General features: G+C 33.7%; 1 protein-coding gene across 1 annotated transcript in view; it reads left to right on the top strand.

Moving 5' to 3' along the window:
• Positions 1-20241, top strand: part of SLC17A6 (solute carrier family 17 member 6) — a 42256-nt gene extending 22015 nt beyond the window's left edge. Inside the window, exons 4-12 of the mRNA XM_021675186.2 lie at positions 513-627; positions 2002-2089; positions 3807-3893; positions 6588-6730; positions 11130-11279; positions 16211-16343; positions 16781-16891; positions 17347-17474; positions 18207-20241. Coding sequence (XP_021530861.2) covers positions 513-627; positions 2002-2089; positions 3807-3893; positions 6588-6730; positions 11130-11279; positions 16211-16343; positions 16781-16891; positions 17347-17474; positions 18207-18542 — 1291 coding nt within the window. The 3' untranslated portion in view covers positions 18543-20241. The remainder of the gene's footprint in view (positions 1-512; positions 628-2001; positions 2090-3806; positions 3894-6587; positions 6731-11129; positions 11280-16210; positions 16344-16780; positions 16892-17346; positions 17475-18206) is intronic.
• The last annotated feature ends 3497 nt before the right edge of the window (positions 20242-23738 follow it).

Raw genomic sequence — 23738 nt, 5'->3', positions numbered from 1 at the left:
TAAAAATAGCTGCACAATGTGAGGAACAAGGTCATTTATGCACTCATTATTTTCAGCAACTCTTCGGTTATTACCAACCGTGTTCCAGGCACTGTGCTAAGTGTCAAGGGTACAATGGATGTGAAAAACAACTCTTACCCTTAAGCAGTTTACATTGAATACTGTAAATAGAGTATTTACATTGAATTACTGAAATAGAGTCCAAAACATATATTGATTTATTAAATATTTATGACTTGTAATTAAGTCTATAAAGAAAATAATAGTATAACAAAATATATTGGCTCCTTTTATTTTCTGTGCATCAAATGTAGAATTTCTAGATGGCTCATGTATGTATTTACAATGGGTAGCCAGTTAAGTCCAGAACACGTTTTAGAAAAAAACAATCTCTCTTAAAATTACTGGTAATTTTTTATTACTTTAAATGTTTAACTTCACCTGAGAAATTTAAATGTATGTATGTAAGATGCTGAATCATTTAAACAGTGTTCCCATCTTTTCTATTTCAGGGTGTTTGGAGCTGCCATACTTCTTACCTCTACCCTAAATATGCTAATTCCGTCAGCAGCCAGAGTGCACTATGGATGTGTCATCTTTGTTAGAATACTGCAGGGACTTGTTGAGGTATGGAACTTCAGGTTGATGTCATTTTAAGATTGGCATGTAGTTGAGAACCCCAGTTTATCTTTGTCTTTATCTATAAATAAACATATTCTATTAGATTGTATCTAAATAGAGTTAAAATAAAAAATGAAACACTGGAAATGTTAAGCAATCATATATTTTGTCTATAAACGATACGAAACTATAAATGTCCCTGGCTTACCTCCTTCTCTCTAGAATTGAGCAGGATTAAAGAAATACTTTAATGCCTATTTGACTTTAAAAAAGAAAAAAATAAACAAGGATTTTTGTTAATGTGCCATGATAAGTATTTTAGAATCTGTCCTTTGCTGGTAATACCATGAATTAATATCTTGAAAGTTTTATACTAAGTAAGTTCCTCTTGGCCTTGAATCATGGTATGAGTTTTCACTGAAATATTTCATTGAATACATTTTTGGGGCATCTAATTCTAATGATCAACTCTTGCTCCATCAGCCTGCAGACTTTGAAAGAATTCCACTTAAAAACTTGAGTTTGGCTTACCCATTTCCCCTTCTCTTTCCATGGAGTATAATGGAAATAGATAAATAACATAAAATATTAAGGCACTAAAAATAAAAATAAAAAACCTTTCTCATACCATGCAGCCATAAAAAGGAATGAGATCATGTCCTTTGCAGGGACATGGATGGAGCTGGAAGCCATCATTCTCAACAAACTAACATGGTAACAGAAAACCAAACACTGCATGTTCTCAGTTATGAGTGGGAGCTGAACAATGAGAACACGTGGACACAGGGAGTGGAACAACACACACTGCAGCCCAGTGGGGAAGGGCAGGGTGGGGAAAGCATGAGGGAAAAGAGCTAAAGAATGCTGGGCTTAATACCTAGGTGGTGAGTTGATAGGTCCAGTTAACCACCATGGCACATGTCTACCTATGTAACAAACCTGCACATCCTGCACGTTCCCCAGAACTTAAAAAATAAAATAATAAAAAACAAAAACAAAAATCCCTCTGTCCCTCCAAAAATAAAAAATATGTATAGGCTCAAAATAATAGAAAAAGACTAATATTTTAAATGTCTTAAATTCTACACACTGCTTTAAGGAAGTGTGGGCTCCAAGGATCTAAACTTGACTTTTCTCTGTATAGATATTTATACTGGGGATTTACTGAATTTAATGGCCTACAAAAAGATCTCCCTAATTTTTCAAACTGTTCAGAATTGCAGATAAATTGATTAATATATAGTCTTTTTTTTTAACCTTAATCACAAAAAAAAAATTGAGACGGAAAGACATCTGAAGGGCGGGGAGGATTTGAACAGGATACTAAAAAGACTCTTGATCCTAAATGATGACAGTGATGCGTATCTTCCCCCATCACAGGGTGTTACCTACCCAGCATGTCATGGGATATGGAGCAAATGGGCCCCACCTCTAGAGAGGAGTAGACTGGCAACCACCTCCTTTTGTGGTGAGTACTGTGTGCAGATGCAGTTACGGCGGGTAAAAGTTTAGGAACAATTTGAATAAGAAGTGAAAGTTTGGTCAACTCACCTGTAAAACCATCTGGGTTTTGTATGTGCATCTATGAGTGGTAAGGTTTTAGACCAATATTTCCATTTCTTTTGTTTTATTGTTTTGCTTAAATCTTCTATTTATTATTATGTTTATATTTTTCTAGGAATTGATCCATTTCATCTAGAATTTCAAATATATTCATGGGTGGTGGTGTTTTTTATAATACTCTTATACTGCAGTACATATTTTTGAGAGCCTAAGTGTTTTCTTTTTATTATACCTAGTCACAAAGACACAAAAATACAAATTTTAAACACATTTACAGAGATTTTAAAAAGATTATGTAATTATGTTTACAAATAAATATTACATTTACTTTGAATTCTGTCTGGTGTTAAAATCTAACAGTTTCTCAGAACTTGTATTTGATACAGCTATATGTTTGAATTATAGTGAATAAAATGCCCAAAGAAAATAACTATTATAATTTAAATTAATAGGATCTTTAAGTATTCTCCTAAGTACTATTGCTATAATTTCCCATTCATTAGAAATTTTATTTTAGGGATCATAACTGACCTTACTGCTATTTTGGGAAATAGAATTAATGAACATGTATTAAAGCTTCAGCCCCAACTTTTAAAGTATAGAGCTATTTCTGCTAATCTAAAGCTACTTTTTGTTCACTGCTAACTTTTAAAACATTTTAAGACAATCACTGTGATTTAAGATCATTTAATGCCTGCAGAATGCTCATGTTATTCTCTTTCTACCAAAGCAGTAAGGCAAGAAAGCAATTCCTTTTCCAAATCAGCTATTAGAACTGCTGTGAATAATCCTAATACTAGGAAATTAAGGCTACTGTGATTTTGTTGTATATTCAAGCCGTAAGATTAACAGTATTATTACCTATAGAGGTTGAATTTACGTGCATTTGGGTCTAAATCGCAGGGCATAAATATTGCCATTTCTGTCTATATGTCTAAGAATTTTTTTTACAATTGCCTTTAATAATCCACTATGTAAAAAATCAAAGGGATATAAATTAGGTGATATTCACTAGAAAAGCTAATGAATACTACCTATTATCATGAGAATTGCCAGTATGTTTTAAACTGCTTTATGGGACAGAAAAGAGAACAAATTTGTCATAGTGGAAAAACGTGATAACTTACTATGATGACATCTCTGGCCATGCATTGAGAACTGAAGCAATATGCCCTCTATCACGGATACTAATAAAGAGAACTTTGGCAGAAAAATAAAATCAAATGAAGTCAGAAAAAACTACACAAACTGAAACCACATGAATTTGAACATGCTTGAGGTAGCAAGAATAGGTTTCAGGTGTCTGGTTAGTGTTGGCACACCCTGTCCCAAGTCCAGCACACAGACCTGCACCACACATGTTAGTCAGCATGGCTCCATTGTTATTTTTCAATCTCTATTGTGCCTTGGGTTGGAAGTAGGTGGTATCCACTTGTGTAATCCTGTGTTCCTGTGTGTATGTAGACACATATGTGTTTGGTGGTGGTGGGTATCTGTATGGGTGTGAGGCACATGTACCTGAATGTGCAAGTGTCTGTGTGAATCAACCAAGGCACGTGAGATGAAATCAAGAATTTCTACTGATTTCACTCACCTTTCTCCCATTCTTCCTTGCACTTTAGGTTCCTATGCTGGAGCTGTGATTGCAATGCCTTTAGCTGGCATTCTTGTACAGTATACTGGCTGGTCTTCAGTATTTTATGTCTATGGTATGTTACATTTCTATACAACAGAGTTAAATGAAATGTGCATAGGCTAAAAGAAAAGTGGTTGAAGACAATGAGATCAATCACTAAATGTACTTCTGTGTTTACTTACTTATTTTCTTCTCTTAAGAATCATTTCATTGTATTCTGAAGACTAGGAAAATATTTAATCTCTGTTATTTTTCTTAGGTTGCTATTTCTTGTTTTAAAAAGCAAACACATTGCTGACAGGAACTTTGTCATGTAGTAAATCTATGTCCTTGATTATGAAAAAATATTAAATTAGCTCGTGATTAAAAGCTAATGAATAGGAAAGAGTAGGCTGCACCCACCTCTCTTTGCTATTACCTTCTTGGTCATTTTGCTGATTCTACCTCTTCAAGACTGAATGGGGATGTAAAGCTGAAAGGCGGTGGTGGTGCTAATGCAACGATTCAATTCTTTGATGAAATATCAGCAGTTAGCTGCTGTAGCAGCACATCTGAGTCCTCATTTCCCCTGAAATAAAGGCAATTAAGCCCCCACATTGAAACAAAATATGTAATCCTAAGTCTAAAACACTCTTGATATTCACTTTCTAACCATTTCAAAATATCCCTACAGTCTTTCTTTCTAAGATGCACTTTTTAATAATGAGAAAAGGAAAAATACAAGAGAGCTGGATTCCAACTGATATTGTCACTGATTAATATCATCTTTGAACATTGCCATGAGAATCTGAAATATTAATGAAGTCATGTGGTAGAACAGTATCTGGCTGCTTCTAAATTTGCACTGATTCATTCCCATTTTGAAATGTTCTCATCAGAACAAATTATTCAGCTTGTAGAATGTTATTAATGTCACTTATCATAGGGATTCTTTTTGTGGTTCAAAAGTCATGAATGGGTTTTGGACCCATGAATGTCCTAAATTGCAAGCCATGTATATATTTGTGAATATTTTTCTTCTTAGGGAGATTTTTTGAAATCAGATTTCAATTTATACCCTTCATTAGATTTTCAAAAGAGTGCATAATTCAATGAAGTTTAACAGCACTTGTTTTATATGGTGTATTGTTCAAGGTGATATAGCCATCCGTTAAATAATTTGTGCCTTAGTCCATTACTTCATTGAAGATGTGTGACCTTAAAGTAAGAATACAAATTTAAACAAGGCACTCATAAACAACTAGTATCATTATTTCAAGTTACATCTTATTTGATATTTATCACTGAATGATACAAAGTGTAAACAGATAATCTGAAAATATCGTATCATAGTACTTGCTTCCTTGCTGTGTGAAACAATAATTTGGTCTGGAGTCACATATTCAGTTTTCATATTTTAAAGATTAAAGAGATAAGATCAGTATAGTGGAGTAAGTTAAAAAAGATTATACACGTGAAGTAATTAGCAGTGTGTCTGGCACTTTGGGTGAATTCAGTTAGCAGTAATGATAATTATTACAAAATTACAAGATTTCTCATTTTTGAGTGCTATTTTGCACCATCCACTGTGTTTGTCGGTTTATACATTACCTCCTTTAACTTTTCCACAATTCCATAAAAATGAATTATTATCTCATTTTACAGTGGAGGTTCAGAGAGATTCAGTTACTGATTGGATCACATAGCGAATGAGTTACACAGTCAGGATTTGAATCTAGGAGTTATATTCTGTAATCACTATATTATACTGAATTTTTTAAGCACTATCTGAACCTAAATCATGTTTGCAGCAGTATTTGGTAATTAAAAGGAACACAGCTCCTCAGAAGCTATGTATGGTGTTAAGGATTACTTCTTAGAGATTGAATAGGCAAAAGAGAAAATGTTGAAGGGATCAGGAGCATTTAGATTGTTACCCAAGGGACAGACAACAGTGTGAGGGAAAAATGAAACGACCAACTGCTGGGAAACCAGAATAAATAACTTGAAATTCTGGCTATTATTAATGCTTACAGATTTACATTGCACAAAAAGGACATGTTTTAATGGTGTGAGTGTTAAATGAAGAAGAGGATGAAAAAGAATTTAGTTTATGGCCTTGGAATTTATAATTTTCGTCTTCCCAAAGAAGGATCAACAGGCAATAGTGTGTGCTGAAAATAATATCATATACAGCCACATAAGCATTAAGTACAGCGGCCCACTTTTTATGTAATATAGTCACTGAAGCTAAAATAACTAGATTTTGTTTAATAGTCTGTTTACTAGATCTGGAAGTGCTAACAGGAGAGGGAAATGAGCAATTATTTTCTCTGGAAATGCAACCAATTTTATATATTCCAGGCAAGGAAGAAGGAAAAGGATTCATCCCCAAAATAATTCTTTGAGAACAGGAATTTTGTTTTGTTCATTATATTTCTCTCCCTTAACTAGAGTACCTAGAATACTAACTGCTCAGTATTGTTGGATGAATGAATACCTTCCAAACTACACCATTCAATAATTATTTATGGCTTATTGTATATCGGCGCTATTTAATAGAGACAAAGAGATAAAACCACAGGACTAGCCTTTAAGAAGTTTGAAGCTTAATGGCAAAAGAGAAGAAAAGATGGCTAACATCAGTTGGAGAAGCATAAGTTTGAATTCTTCTTTCTAATAGAATATGTTTGTCATGAGATGATTGCAGTTTTATTCCAGCACATCATTGTTAAATTGAAGTGTTTGTGGTAGATTTGACTTTCTCCTTCTGAACTGTTGCTTGCAGGAAGCTTTGGAATGGTCTGGTACATGTTTTGGCTTTTGGTGTCTTATGAAAGTCCTGCAAAGCATCCTACTATTACAGATGAAGAACGTAGGTACATAGAAGAAAGCATTGGAGAGAGTGCAAATCTTTTAGGTGCAATGGAAGTAAGAACTTTATTATGGTGTATATTCCTATCTTATTCCCACCTCGCTCCCCCTTGACCAACCAAACTATCTTACAGCTTCTTCCTCAACAAAACTAATTTTATATCAATCATAACTTTTTTTTTTGGTCCATCCATATTCTCTGACTTAGGAATAATAGCTATTTCCTCCATCTGTCATTTAATTTTTCCTTTATCCTTTCTTAAGTCTTTTAAAATGTACACTAGATTATAACCATGACTGTAAACCTAAACAAGATTTTTAAACAGTTCAATATTGTCTGTAATTTAAACAAACACAATAAATAGTTGTCAATTTTAAATTAAAAAAATGCAAATCAGTCCATGAAAAGGGCAATTTTTGGTTTATTGAATACTGTAGTACCCCCTTATCCTCAACAGATCTATTCCAAGACCCCCAGGGTTGCTTAAAACTGTGACTAGTACTGAACCCTACATATAATGTTTTTCCTATACACACATACCTATGATAAAATTTAATGTATACATACACACACATGCACATCCTATACACAAATACCTATGATAAAATTTAATAAACTAGGTATAGTAATGATTAACCACAGTGACTAATACAAAAATAGAAGAATTATAACAGTATACTGTAAGGAAACTTAAGTGAATGTGCCCCTCCCTGCAAAATATCTTATTATACTGTTCAAGGAGTAACCAAAACCTCAGAAAATGAAACCGTGGTTAAGGGGGATCTACTATATTCTAAATGTAGGTTTAATACATGTGTATTTACGTTATACATGGTTTAGGAGATACTGAAGCATTAGAACACCAAGAGTAGCTGACATAAAATAATTATTAACAATATTTATTTTATTCATGAAATGTCATTATCTTTCAGGATTATTATTACGAATATCAAGTATTATAAAGACAATGTTGTGAAGCCTTTTTTTCTGATGATTTGATTTCTTAGGATTTATCTAAAGAGAGAGAAAACACAGTTCTATTCCAATAATCCTAATATTTTATTCCATGTAACATTGATATGTTGTACATATTAATTAATACAAAAGCCACCTTATATTATGTTTAAAAAAGCAGGCCAGGCACGGTGGCTCATGCCTGTAATCTCAGCACTTTGGGAGGCCAAGGTGAGTGGATTGTCTGAGGTCAGGAGTTTGAGACCAGTCTGGCCAACGTGGTGAAACCCCTTCTCTACTAAGAAAACAAAAAAATATTAGCCAGGCGTGGTGGCCTATGCCGATAATCCTAGCTACTCCGGAGGCTGAGGCAGGGAAATTTCTTGAACCAGAGAGATGGAGGTTACAGTGAGCTGAGATTACACTGCAGCCTGGGAGACAGAGTGAGATTCCATCTAAAAGAAAAAAAGGAAAACACTGGTTAGTAAAAGTAGTGTATTTAGACAGACTCAGTCATTTGGCGATCTGATCTATGAATGCATTTTCTTTATGCTAAGAGTTGGAAGGTGTCAGACAGTAGTTGAAGAATCAATGCCTTTTGCATATTATGCATGTGTTCTTTTAAAACAAACACCTCCCTCTCCTTATTAGAGGTGTGTTTGATTCTAGCTTAGATTCTCTGCTTCATTTGTTAAAGAATGCCTTTCTTTGACATCTCATCCTAAGTTAAAAAGAAAAAATTCTATCACCCATTATTACTGAGCTATATTGGCCCTTAATGAATAAGAAAAATCCCGTATTATATATAATTTCAGAATTTAAACTTTCAAAGTTTAAAAAAGTCTTTACATTGTAGTGGTTCCATGAGTTAGCTTGGTATTAGAACCTTCCCCTTCGTGTTTCCTTCTGTAAATAGACGAATAATTTCTTACGGTGGCTACTCAGAAATGGGAGGTGATATGTGAGTGGGTGGGAGATTGGTAGTATGCACTGGTGCCCATTAGCTGCAGTTATTTTGAGCAGAAGGTAATAGAGGCTGATTTATGGCAAATTCTGAGGTTAGCCTGGGTTTCTAGCTCCAACATAATCTGATCAGCCTATATCCTATTCATTCATTATGTTCTATTATTTGCCAGTTCTTGAGAGGTCATATGTCGAGATTAGAAATAAATTCAAAACAAAATCAGAAATTATGTCTAAGTAAAAACTAATTCCAACAAATGACCCCAGAAAGAACAACAGGAGGATGAAAAAAACAGCATAATCCTCAGCTCCCCATTTCCTATACCTCACTGCTTTTCTAAACACAATATTTTACTTTTTACTGATGTTTCATATGTTCCTGTAGCTTCAAAGTAAATTTAAAAATGAGATTATGTGGGAATAGAATTTGTATTTTAGTTAATTTGAACTTCTTTTATTGTCAAAGAAATTTAATATACGGCAAAAGAGGAGGAATCAGGAATATCACACACCCACCACATAGGTGTGACAATTATCATCTTGCCATATTTATTTCACTTTTGTCTTGATGAACTATTTCAAAGTAAATGAAGCCTCAAAACAATTTATCCATGAATACTTCATATGTTTCCCTAGAAAACTAATATTCTCCTTCACATTCTCAGGGCTACTATTACACCTAACATAATTAAAAACAATTCTCTATTATCATTTAACACCCACATCATATTCAAATTTCTGTTACCATCTATATTCTAATATCTAACCTATATTCAAATTTATTTCTAACTATTTGTTTTGAATCTGAATCTGATTAAGAATCACACATTGCCACTGATTGCAATGTCTTTTAAATGTCTTTTTTAAAAAATATATATTTAAATAGAGTGTATGTACAGAAAAATTTGCAAATAATAAACAATCTGCTTCTTTAATTTGTATAAACTAAACATAAACAGGCAGTTCAATAAATAGAACATTATCAGAATACCATAAACTCCCCTTTAATAACTTAGCAATTTTTTTAAGATATAAAATGAGATATTTTTCTCTAGAATTTGATGAAGTGTTTTAGCATCAGAATAAAGTTCTTAGGAAAGATGAACCTGGTATTAATGAAAGGATCTTTGCCCAGTAGGGAAAAGTTTGGTTTTTTTTACTTCTAATAATATTCTGGAGTCATTTCTTATGCTAACATAATACCATAATGCAGACATTTCTGTCTTCTGACATTTTTATTATCTGTGAAATAAGTGTACTCATCTGGAATCATTTTCCTAGAACATATTGATTACTTTTTAAAAACTGCACTTTTTGAACCCATTTATGATGCCACCACTAAATTTTTTTGTCCAAAGCCACAGTATTCATTACATATTATTAGGATAGATTTTTGTTTTCATTTTGTTTCTTTTTTGTCTTTCATATATTTGTGATCACCATATCATAACTTCCTAATGTGTTGTATTTAAAGTGGTCTGTAAAAGGGTTAATTACAGCCACAACCAATACTAGCAATTATGAGGTTTTACACTCAGGAATAATTGTTAAATCCATGTGAAAGATGTTTGCCTTCTCTTTCAGTAATTTAGTTAGGTCAAGGATCTCAAGTTAGCTTTTAACAAAGTTACTTTAGGCTACCATTTCCTCACCAAGCAGTATTTTGGTGTTCCAAACAAAGTAATTGAGAAATAATTAGGGAATATGAGGGCTATTTTAAGGTCTAAAAATATTAGTCTTGAGGGTGAATACATACTTGGTTACATTTGGGCATATACAGAAACTTTAAGTACAATTAGGTTTAATTTTTTAAAGGGGTCATATACAAAGCCAATCATATTTAGGTTGTTAATTTTGAATGCTTTAAATATTTTAAGTAATGAGTTGTATGACTAAGGTATGCTAGGGGAATGGACCAATGCTTTCACCCAGCTGTTCTGTTTTATAGAACCTTGAACTCCAATGTCACAGAATTCGTAGTTATAGCTACTATCTCTCAAGAGAATTTATAGATTGATTGGTAGCAGAATAATTGACTTAGATTGATTAATAGTAGAATAATTGACATCAGGTAAGGTCTAGAATACTGTACTCTTCCGTTTTTGTATCTTTCTCTTCATGAATACATTGGATTTTCAATGTTGTAAATATTTTGGTTATCACAAGCCCACTGATGTGGTAGAGAGTTTTAGCTGAGATATGATCTATCACCACTAAAAAGGAAAAGAAAAGAAAAGAAAAAAACCTTAAAAACTAGGATCTATGCTTTTTGAATCAATTTTGTATAATTATGTAATCCTGTATATTCCTAAAGCTAGAATAATCAGTAGCAGTGATTGAGATCTTTTATTTTTTCTTTCAATGATTATTTATGTAGCTAAGGTTAACTTTGTGGTTATAATTAATGCTTCACTACACCTTCTTACATCCAACTTATGACCCGTTATATACATTCTTAAAATGCAAAGCACTGTTTATTCCCATTTAAGTTTGAAAATATTTAAAATGGTCATAATATCTCTGTTTTTGGAATTTCAGAAATTCAAGACTCCATGGAGGAAATTTTTTACATCCATGCCAGTCTACGCAATAATCGTTGCAAACTTCTGCAGAAGCTGGACTTTTTATTTATTGCTCATTAGTCAGCCAGCATATTTTGAGGAAGTCTTTGGATTTGAAATTAGCAAGGTATGTAAAATTTATTCTTATATAAATTGTGGATTACCTATGTATTTAAGTGAATATTAACTTCATTTGCAAAAATTTTATCTTTGAATTTCCAGAGCTTATTCATTTATTCATTAAACAAATAACTGCTAGGAATTAGAAGCAAAGTAAAATGTTTCAGTGTCTACTGTATTCTATTGCCAGCTAGAATTGCTCTCTGGTACTGAGAATACAAGCAAAACAAACCTAGTATCTGCCTTCATGGAACTTACAGCCCAATTGGGGCAAGCAGCAGTGTAATCTTTTCCCTGTAAATATGCATAATTTGCTGTAAGTGTCAGGTCACAGATAAGTAAATGTGGAAAAAAAAAAAGTATTCCATTCAAATAGGATTCTACTTACTAATTACCAATCTAATTATTCTTCAATGATCCTAGAACTCTTGAACAGCTAAAAGATATGAGAATTGTAAAAAGAAAATCTGCAAACACCCTTGTATTTTGTCCATACAATTTATTAATTTAACAACTATTTATTGAACACAATGTGCAGAACTTTATGTTAGATGCAGAAATAAAAATATGGTTTTGAGCCTCAAAATGTTCACAGCTTGGTGGTATAAACATGAAAGTAAGTTACCAATTACAATACAGCATGCTAAATTCCACAGATATTTGCTCATAGCTATGGGAATATAATCATTTTGAGATTTTCTATAAGGGTAAAATGAACACAAAAATACTACACTATATTTATATAGGAACTCAAAATTTAGAAAATACTCTCATATTCATTAACAACCTTTGCTGGTTGATCTTTTGAACAACAACCGTCATTTCTGTTGAAACAATGGTAAGGCCAGGCACAGTGTCTCACGCCTGTAATCCCAGCGCTTTGGGAGGCCGAGATGGGTGGATCACTTGAGGTCAGGAGTTTGAGACTAGCTTGGCCAAAATGGTGAAACCCCATCTCTACTAAAAATACAAAAATTAGCTACTCGGGAGGCTGAGACAGGAGAATTACTTGAACCTGGGAGGCTGAGGTTGCAGTGAGCCAAAATCACACCGTGGCACTCCAGCCTGGGCGACAGAGGTGAGACTCCATCTAAAATAATAAAATAAAATAAAATAAAATTTTAAAATGATGGGAAAACAGAAACTAGGGAAAATATTTAAATTGCTTAAAGCCATGCTAGTAATACATAACAAAATCAAGTTCAGACAAAGACTCTTTGATTTCCGTTCAATTATCTTTACTATGCCATTCAAATTCAGGTAAATCATGTATCCATTCAAGCATTTAGTGAGTATCTGCTCAATGCCATCTCTATGCCAAGCCCTTTGCTGAGTACTGAATACATTGTCTGTGCTGGCAATGGTCTTGCTATCTCTCTTCATGTCATTACATAAGTCCAGCTGGGCTCGCTATTCATATTCTGTCTCTACTTGAAAGACTATCTGAGACCTGGGACTTAAGAAAACCTCAGTTTAGGAGTAGCTATTCTAAGAGCTCTTTTGTAATTCCTGTTTCTAAGGAAACTGTTTCCTCCATCCCTGAGAAGAATGGCTGCTTTAGACAGAGCTCTTGTCTCTGGAGCTGATCAAATATTCCAGGGTAGCCTTTGGGAACTCTGAGAGGTGTTATACTTCTCAACAAAGACTGCTGGAGGTGTGAGTCCATTTTCACAATCTAGGACAAATATGACACTGAGAGGCTATTAATAAAGCCAGGTCTCAGAGGGGAGAGTGAGGAAGCCAACTGATGTTAATGAAGCTGTGTGGTCATTTTGCTCCTGTATGTCTGATAATTGAGAATGCTTGAGTATAAAAGCAATGGTATTTGGCAAAAACTAATTATAAATTAACCAGATGGGTTGATTTATTTTCTTTATTAGTTATATTTTTAACTAAAATTGTGGATAAATTCACACACCACAGATTGGTCCTCAGATACTAATTTGATTGGTTTAAAAAATTCTGACTTAGCTGAAAAATTTGTATAGGAGATGCTGGAGAATAGAGATAATTTGCTTTGGGTCTAGGCTGACATGGTTTCAAATCCAAGCTCTACAGCAAAGTATTGGTATATAATCTTGAGCAGACTTGAATAATTATCAGCTTCAATTTTCTTATCTCTAAATAATGGTATTAATACCATCTTTAAGAAGTGCAGCCAAATTTAGGTAAAGTAAATAAAATATTTACATGGAAGGTAATTCTCTGCAACTTTAGTTAAATTGGGTATCCTACAGAAAAAAACACAAGTGCAATGGTTTCATCTTCATTCTGAGTATACTGTCTTAATTAAGATAGTACCATATATATAAATAGAATTATAACATATATTTTATATCAGCTAACTATATAAGTTAATTATATTAGTTAACTGATATATATATAGTAATGTATATTTATATTAGCATAGGCCAATACAATATATGTCAAGTATATATATTATTTATTTATTTTTTAATCAAGTGTGTGTGTGTGTGTATATATATAATTTAATATATTATATTAGCTTATGCTTATATGTAACATTTTCAGGACCTCGAAGTATCAGTAGGTCAGTGCTAGGGTTAACCAGCACTTTGAAAGGTGAGATTATGGGGACAAGCCAAATGAGAATAGATATCTATTCCTTTTGAGCTTCCTACTTAGGGGAGGAGAATAATACTGTTGGCTGACTGTGCTTTGCTGCTATTTCTGAACAGAACATGGATCAGATAGGAAGAGATACGATCTAGACTGTGACCCAGAAAAGCAAAAAGAAGGATGGGCAAAAATCTAGTTACCTGGAGTTTCTATGAAGAATAAAGCAGTAATGATCTCAAAAACATTTAGCCTATCCTTGCAAAACCTTAAAATAATAAGCAAACCTTTATGTTATTGACATAAATGATCCTTAGGAAGGTTCTGATCATTTTGATCATGTGGCAAGTTATTACTCATGATAAATCACCAAAAGCCAAGAAGATCACTGAATAACTCATAAACTTTTGAAACCTCTTTGGCCCTTTTGAGGTCAAATACAGAGAATATCTACATATTGTTTAAGAAGCTAGGATATTCAATACCTTCAACTGTTAAATAATATGCCAAAATAGTCTAAAACTTCTGTCTCATTAACCCTCTGGATTGCTAACACCTTGCATTTTCCATAGAGCTTTGCACATCCTTTGCTGAAAGTGTTAAAAAATAACCATAGCTTTGTTCTTTCCTTATCCAAAGTAATCATAATGACTGTTTGAATAGATAGTAAATAGCAGAGGATTTTCAATTTAAAAACTTTTCAGATGTATCAAATACTGTGTCAAAATGCAAGTTGTTCATGTGGACTTAGGCAATGTGGTTACTCCCAAGCTTTTAGCCTTCCTTTATAAATGCCAAACCACGCCATGTAATTCTATACAAATCCTAACATAGAGTGTTCCAGAATTTTTTTTGTTCAAAGTTTTCTTTCTATACATTGACTGCTTGAAATGTATCTACTCTCTATGAAGACTAAAAAGCCCTGTACTTTTCTCAAGATGCTGGTCTCAAAGCAATGATTTTTTTTCTAATGTCAGTTTATCTGACATCTTTATTTAGCTCACTGTTGAACCCCTGCTACATACCAAGTTTTGTACTAGACTAAGTGCACTAATATATATTGTCTGATTGTATTTTATTTTTCCTTCTAGCGGTAGTGGTGCTAAACATAGTGGCTAAGATCCCAGCATTTGGACTCATGTAGAACTGATTTAATACTTAGCTCTCACAATCACTTAAGACTTCTGAGTCTCAAATTCTTTATTTAAGAAGAAGAATATTAAAATTATCCATACGGGATGGAAGAGATCATTAAATAGCCTGAACGGTTAAGCTATCATGGAATCATTTACTCTCACAAGTAATCATTACAACTCAAATCCATGATTGTGATACCATACTATACACCAGTAAAATAAAATAGAATCTTTGTCTCAAACCTTCAATAATGTAATTGAAAAGACATACTTAAACATAAATAATAAACACTATCTACCAGGAATTGTTCTTCAATATATACTTAGTAAGAAAATAAACAAAATAAAAACAAAAAGTCTTCCTTATATGTTTACATTCAAAGTTTATTAAGTCCACATATGTGGTAATACATAATTTAAATGCATTTTATTTATACTTCTGGTCCCCAAAATGCTTAGAACACAGTGCTTTGTGTGTAATTAATAGTTAAAAATATGTGTTTAACTGATCCTGGTGGGTAAAGTTTCAAATTAGGCTATTTAGCATGAAATTAATGGAAAAACTATATGCAATTACTAAGTGTGATAATATCAATATTTGATCACATTTTTGTATGGTCAAATGTATTTTTTTAAATTAATTTCATATAAAACTGTGATAAAGTATTGATATTTGACGTACAAAATACTTAAATCTGAAGAATTTATCTGCGTTATCTGGAATCTGACTCTATAGAAATTATGTCTGTGCTATAAAACTCTTAAGAGGTATATTTAAAATGCAAATGTGCATTTTTCCCATATGAATTAAAAATGAATTTTAAATACAGGCTCTTTGAGATGTGTCAACTGTATTTTTCCTCATTCTGTCTCTCTCTCTATTGCCACTTTCCCTCTCTTTCATTAAGGATGTATTTGTGCCAACACATTTAATGATATCAGAAGAGTTGATTCATACTCAAAATTTACTGACTCATAACATAGCAAAAAAAAATTACCTTCTCATAGAAGGTAGAAAGGGGTCAAAGTAAATTCGCTTAGCTTTTCTCATTTATTCCATGGAAGGCATTACTTATTCTAGGAATGAGTAAATGGTCATTTGGAAACAGTATTTTCCTTCCTTTGTTCATAAAGATTTGATGACAGATTCAGAAAACCAAGGCCATTAAACTGCTTACATTATTCATGGATATGTCTGTTTCTCCCCCTTCTTGTTTTTCATCAGGTTGGCATGCTATCTGCTGTGCCACACTTAGTAATGACAATTATTGTGCCTATTGGAGGTCAAATTGCAGATTTTCTAAGAAGCAAGCAGATTCTTTCAACTACTACAGTGAGAAAGATCATGAATTGTGGTGGTAAGTACGTAAGTGGCACTAAGGAAATGTTTTCAGTTCAATCAGTTTAACCTACATGAGTGAATAACTTTTCTACACATATCAAATTACTCAGATGCAGTTACATTTGTGCCTTCATTGTTCATTTAAAATAACTTTTTCATCTTCAAACTTTTTGTAACTCCTAGTTTTAAGTAACTGCTTAATAATGCCATTTGTATTTTTTGTAACTAACTTACCTCTTCCCATCATCGAAACTATAGGCTGTTTTGGATGTTTTAATTAAAACATAAGGAAAGCTTCACAAATCTCTAGGATAAATGATTACTATTATTTTCGAAGATAGGCTCTCTGAAGTGGAATTTCTAGGTCAATAAGTTGGAACATTTTTAGCAATTTTGGCTTATTGGTAAAATTTCAAAAATTTCTGAAGAATTTCTATGTGTTTGCTTCTGAAGGTTTTGGCATGGAAGCCACACTGCTCCTGGTCGTTGGCTATTCTCATACTAGAGGGGTAGCAATCTCATTCTTGGTACTTGCAGTGGGGTTCAGTGGATTTGCTATATCTGGTAAGATAGAATATTTTTTTCTTTGTTCTTGTGACATTCTGATCTTGACTGCTGATAACAGATACATACATGTATCTTTTTATAGACATCTTCATATACATCTTTGATACGTTGAATAATAGTCAAATATTTCCACTAGAAAATGAGGACAATAAAATATTTAGAAAACATTTAGATTTGTTAATACTTAATTTCCTCCTGACCTGCCTTTTTTGTTGTTGTTGTTAAGAGAACAGAACCTCATCTCTGTGGACTTAGCATCACATATTAATGATTGGATAAGAATTCATACATCATTCCATTCTCATTATATCCCCAAGAGAAAATATCACGAAGTAATTAAGAACGTGATCTGTACCCAATATATTTTAAGGAGCTGTGATCTGTGGTTCTGTAGGTTCTCACTTCTAAGAAGTTTAGAATTCCCTGATTCAAAACTTATGTGTGTATTTCAGGTTTCAATGTTAATCACTTGGATATTGCTCCAAGATATGCCAGTATCTTAATGGGCATTTCGAATGGTGTTGGCACATTGTCAGGAATGGTTTGTCCTATCATTGTTGGTGCAATGACAAAGAATAAGGTAAGATGGTCAAAACAGATGTTTGGTTGTAGAAGACAGTTTCTCAAAATGATAAAATTTTTTTGGAAAAAGAGTTAAAACATTATCCTTGTCATTCTCTTTCTGGACCAGTCACCACATCTCTGAGTGGGAAAGATAAATGAGGCTCAGAATAAAATACCTTTTTGAGAATTCTGAGAAAGTCCATTTCCCAAACCATAAGCAATATGTTTCTCAACACTTTTTGCTAGTTCTAATGTCCCTGATGTGACAAAAACCCCTTTTGTCTCTGGCTTTTTAAAATAGTCAAGCAGATGTCTTCTTAGCTTTGTTTGTAAACCTCAATTCAGACTCCTCTGCAGTTGTCCAAGGAAGAATATTATCATCAGCTATTTGTACTTATATGTGTATGCAGAGCTTCAAAAATCTGGTTTACTAGAAGTAAAGAAACAAAAGAAAGGAAATAAAAAGATAAGTAAATCAATGGACATGAAAAGAGATTATGAATATTTTAAAAAGCATCAGGCTGTAGATATATTTGGAATTTTATTTCTAAACTTTTAGATGTAAAAAATTAAATAATAAAAGTAATAGTATTACAGAAGTGTTATATCGAGTGTTTGCTTTACATAATCAGGACATGGACCAAAGATAGTGTTTTATGAAGACTAAGTAGTGGTGCAATCAGAAAAGATGCTAGGCACTTGAATCATGGGGAGTATCTTCTCACAGTGCTGCTTTTTGTCGCTGCAGTCACGTGAAGAGTGGCAGTATGTCTTCCTGATCGCTGCCCTCGTCCACTATGGTGGAGTTATATTTTATGCAATATTTGCCTCAGGAGAGAAACAACCCTGGGCAGACCCTGAGGAAACAAGTGAAGAAAAGTGTGGATTTATTCATGAAGATGAACTTGATGAAGAAACAGGGGACATTACTCAAAATTATATAAATTATGGTACCACCAAGTCTTATGGTGCCACCACACAGGCCAATGGAGGTTGGCCCAATGGTTGGGAAAAGAAAGAGGAATTTGTACAAGGAGAAGTACAAGACTCATATAGCTATAAGGATCGAGATGATTATTCATAACAAAACCAATTACTGGATTTACTTTTAGCGTTTGTGATTAAATTCATTGTGATTGCACAAAAAAAAAACACGTGATGTAAACATGTAAACATAACAACCAGGCAAGTCTTGCTGTAAAAATGAAATGAAAACAAACTCATGAGGTTACCATCAAGTGCAATCTGTAAAATTGTGAAGTTCCATCATTTCCATTCAAGTCATTCATTCTTGCCTTTGTGACTTAAAGGTTAACTGGTCAAAATTGTAGAAACAAGTAGTTACCCATTGGATTCATATGAGCTAAAACTCATCACTATTTAATAAAGCACAACTAAAACAGTTGGCACATCCCATCCTACAAAAGTTAGGAAGCCAAAGCTATTTGATCATGCAAAATGCACTTAGATATTTGTTACACTGCATTGCAAGATATCACAAAGAAGTCCTGTTTTTTGAAAAAAATGGGAAACTGTCAAGTTGGCTGCATCAGGTGGTAGCAATGTTTGTTAAGTGAAAATCATGGAGTTGGGATATCTCTCAATTAAAGAAGTACATTGTGAACCAGCAGCTACAAGTTGTACTGAATAATTATTAGAATTGCATAATGTGGGATATTTTGTTAGTCCTCAAAAGGAATATCTTGCAATGTTTTCTATGAAGAGCTTGGGCACGAACACTTATTTCTGTGAAAGAAAACATATAAATTGAGGGGTATGCTTCATGTTCTTCCATCCATTTACCTAACAGTATGAAAAACTTCGCATTTCAATAAAATCAAACTTTTCATGTAGCATATCACATAACTATTTTGCAAAAAATATAAAAAGAAATAAACTTCAATGTATTTTTTATTACAACTTTGTACTGGTTGTAACTTAGAAAAAAAGAGATATATACACCATAAAGAATCTAATAAGAAATTTACTATGGAGATGTAGCCCTTAAAATGCAATATTAACAACAAAGAAATAGAAAATGGTTTAGATATCCTTCTTCCTTCATAATTAAATACTATATGAAACTTGTGCCACAGAGTTATATATAATATGAAAAGATAAACTTCATAGAGATATTGTAAGTAGAAAATTTTATTATTTAAAGTCCTATTAAGAAATATTTGTCTTAAATATATAGGACAATAAATTATATTAAAATTGTCTCTCTATATATATCTGTATATCTTATACATATCCATACACAGAAACATAATTAAAAAATCACACAAAACCAAAAATAGCATACACCTAATGTTGGGTTAGGGAATTGCGATTTCTACTTTCATAGAGTCATAGAATTTTAGATGGGGAAGAGGCATTTTGCTTGTCGTTTCTTAATATAACTCAACAAGAATTGCAACATTTGTGTACCAAGCAATAAGTGCAATGCATAAAATTTCCTGTCTGTATATTACCTTCATTTTGCTTGTAGTAGCTGTTTGGGTGGTTGGAATGATTTTTTTTTCTCTCTTAAAAAAGCTAACATCAGACCTCTTTATGATGTCCTAAAATTATGACAATGCATTTCCCAATTCAACTCAAAATATTCTTGGTGTATTTTGTCTATTCTGGATATTTGATCTGTTCATTGTATTGTGCTAGTGACTGGAGGCCCTGCTACTGCAAATATAGAACACAAAGTTTGTTTAAAAAATGCAAATTATTCTTTACCTTAAGAAAATAAAAATACCCTTTGCTTTGTGTCTCAAAGTGATGTAACGTGATCACAGCTTTTGTTGTGTTGAATGAAAATCTGTGGACTGTCATTTTGTTGCAGCAAAAAAGTGTTAATAAAATGCTCTATTTATCCTTTTCTAAAAAGCAGTACATTAATCATATATTAATTTGGATTTGTTTTGTTTAGTTTTTAGCTTTAATGTGAATTTAGCTGGTGGAGGTTCCAATGAAGCCAAACCTAGGCTCGAGAACAACAACCTCTTTAGCCACTGGAGACTTAATGAAAGAACATGGCATTGTTTTATTTTTTTAATTGTATTTTAGATTCTGGGGTACATGTGCAGATCATGGAAGATTGTTGCATAGGTACATTCATGGCAAGGTGGTTTGTTGCCACCATCCCCCCGTCACCTATACCTGAAATTTCTCCACACGTTATCCCTCCCTCACCCTCCCTCCCACTATCCCTCCCGTAGCCACCTCCAAGGGAACCCAGTGTGTGATGCTCCCCTCTTTGTGTCCAAGTGTTTTTGTTGTTCAACACCCGCCTATGAGGGAGAACATGCAGTGTTTGCTTTTCTGTTCTTGTGTCAGTTTGCTGAGAATGATGGTTTCCAGGTTCATCCATGTCCCTACAAAGGACACAAACTCATCATTTTTTATGGCTGCATAGTATTCCACGGTGTATATGTGCCACATTTTCTTTGTCCAGTCTATCGTTGATGGGCACTTGGGTTGGTTCCAGGTCTTTGCTATTGTAAACAGTGCCACAGTGAACATGCCTGTGCATGTGTCTTTATAATAGAACGATTTATAGTCCTTTGGGTATATACCCAGTAATGGGATTGCTGGGTCAAATGGAATTTCTATTTCTAGATCTTTGAGGAATTGCCACACTGTCTTCCACAACAGTTGCACTAATTTACACTCCCATCAACAGTGTAAAAGTGTTGCTATTTCTCCACATCCTCTCTAGTGTCTGTTGTCTCCAGATTTTTTAATAATCACCATTCTAACTGGTGTGAGATGGTATCTCAGTGTGGTTTTGATTTGCATTTCTCAAATGACCAGTGATGATGAGCATTTTTTCGTATGTTTGTTGGCTTCATATATGTCTTCTTTTGAAAAGTGTCTGTTCATATCCTTGGCCTGCTTTTGGATGGGTTTGTTTGTTTTTTTCTTGTAAATCTATTTTAGTTCTTTGTAGATTCTGGATATTAGCCCTTTGTCAGATGGGTAGATTGCAAAAATTTTTTCCCATTCGGTTGGTTACCAGTTCACTCTAATGATTGTTTCCTTTGCTGTACAGAAGCTCTGGAGTTTAATTAGATCCTATTTGTCTATTTTGGCTTTTGTCGCCATTGCTTTTGGTGTTTTAGTCATGAAGTCCTTGCCGATGCCTATGTCCTGAACGGTTTTACTTAGGTTTTCTTCTAGGGTTTTTATGATGTTAGGTCTTATGTTTAAGTCCTTAATCCATCTGGGGTTAATTTTATTGTAAGGTGTCAGGAAGAGGTCCTGTTTCTGCTTTCTGCACATTGCTAGCCAATTTTCCCAACACCATTTATTAAACAGAGGATCCTTTCCCCATTGCTTGTTTTTGTCATGTTTGTCAAAGATCAGATGGTTGTAGATGTGTGGTGTTGCTCCAGAGGCCTCTGTTCTGTTGCATTGGTCTATGTCTGTGTTTTAATACCAGTATCATGCTGTTTTGATTACTGTAGCTTTGTAGTATAGCTTGAAGTCCAGCAGCGTGATGCTGCCAGCTTTGTTCTTTTTGCTTAGGATTGTCGTGGCTATGCAGGCTCTTTTGTGGTTCCATATGAAGTTTAAAGTGTTTTTTTCCAGTTCAGTGAAAAAGGTCATTGGTAGTTTGATGGGGATAGTGTTAAATCTATAAATTACTTTGGGCGGTATGGCCATTTTCACAATATTGATTCTTCCTAACCATGAGCATGGAATGTTTTTCCATCTGTTTGTGTCTTCTCTTATTTCGTTGAGCAGTGGTTTGTAGTTCTCCTTGAAGAGGTCCTTTACCTCCTTTGTCAGTTGTATTCCTAGGTATTTTATTCTTCTTGTAGCAATTGTGAGTGGGAGTTCACTCTTGATTTCACTCTCTGTTTGTCTGTTATTGGTGTATAGGAATGCTTGTGATTTCTGCACATTGATTTTGTATCCTGAGACTTTGCTGAAATTGCTTATCAGCTTAAGGAGAGTTTGGGCTGAGGCGATGGGGTCTTCTAAATATACAATCATGTCGTCTGCAAATAGGCAAAATTTGACTTCCTCCTTTCCTAATTGAATACCCTTTATTTCTTTTTCTGGCCTGATTGCTCTGGCTAAAACTTCCCATACTGATTGCTCTGGCTAAAACTTCCCATACTATATTGAGTAAGAGTGGAGAGAGAGTGCATCCTTGTCTAGTGCCAGATTTCAACGGGAATCTTTCCAGTTTTTGCCCATTCCGTATGATATTGGCAGTGGGTTTGTCGTAAATAGCTTTTATTATTTTGTGATAGATTCCATCAATACCTAGTTTATTGAGAGTTTTTAGCATAAAGCGCTGTTGAATTTTGTCAAAGGCCCTCTCTGCATCTATTGAGATAGTCATGTGGTTTTTGTCTTTGGTTCTATTTATATGGTGGATTACGTTTATGGACTTGCATATGTTGAACCTGGATGAAGCCTATTTGATCATGATGGATAAGCTTTTTGATGTGCTGTTGTAACCATTTGCCAGTATTTTATTGAAGATTTTTGCATCTATGTTCATCATGGAGATTGGCCTGAAGTTTTCTTTTTTTGTTACATCTCTTCCAGGTTTTGGTATCAGGATGATGTTGGTCCATAAAATGAGTTGGGGAGGATTCTCTCTTTTTGTATTGTTTGGAATAGGTTCAGAATGATCAGTACCAGCTCCTCTTTGTATGTCTGGTAGAATTTGGCTGTGAGCCCTTCTGGACCTGGACTTTTTTGGTTGGTAGGCTGTTAATTGCTGCCTCAACTTCAGCCCTTATTATTGGTCTATTCAGGGTTTCAACTTCTTGGTTTAGTTTTGGGAGGGTGTAAGTGTCCGTGAATTTATCCATTTCTTCCAAGTATACTGGTTTCTGTACATAGAGTTGTTTGTAGTAATCTCTGATGATAGTTTGTATTTCTGTGAGATTGGTGGTGATATCCTGTTTATTGTTTTTTATTGCATCTATTTGATTCTTCTCTCTTTTATTTTTTATTAATCTGGATAGCAGTCTGTCTATTTTGTTGATCTTTTCAAAAAACCAGCTCTTAGATGTATTGATTTTTTGAAGGGTTTTTTGTGTCTCTGTCTCCTTCAGTTCTGCTCTGATCTTAGTTATTTCTTGTCTTCTGCTAGCTTTTGAGTTTTTTTTTAAACTTGCTTCTCTAGCTCTTTCAATTTTGACAATAGGGTGTCAATTTTAGATTTCCTCATTTCTCACGTGGGCATTTATTGCTATAAATTTCCCTCTAGACACTGCTTTAAATGTGTCCCAGAGATTCTGATATGTTGTGTGCTCATTCTCAG

Source organism: Aotus nancymaae, unplaced genomic scaffold (assembly GCF_030222135.1).
Source record: "Aotus nancymaae isolate 86718 unplaced genomic scaffold, 86718_ANA_hifiasm-v0.15.2.pri h1tg000059l, whole genome shotgun sequence".
In the NCBI taxonomy this organism is placed as follows: domain Eukaryota; kingdom Metazoa; phylum Chordata; class Mammalia; order Primates; family Aotidae; genus Aotus; species Aotus nancymaae.
The sequence above is the reverse complement of the archived record's forward strand: the minus strand, read 5'-3'. Positions and strand labels throughout refer to the sequence as shown.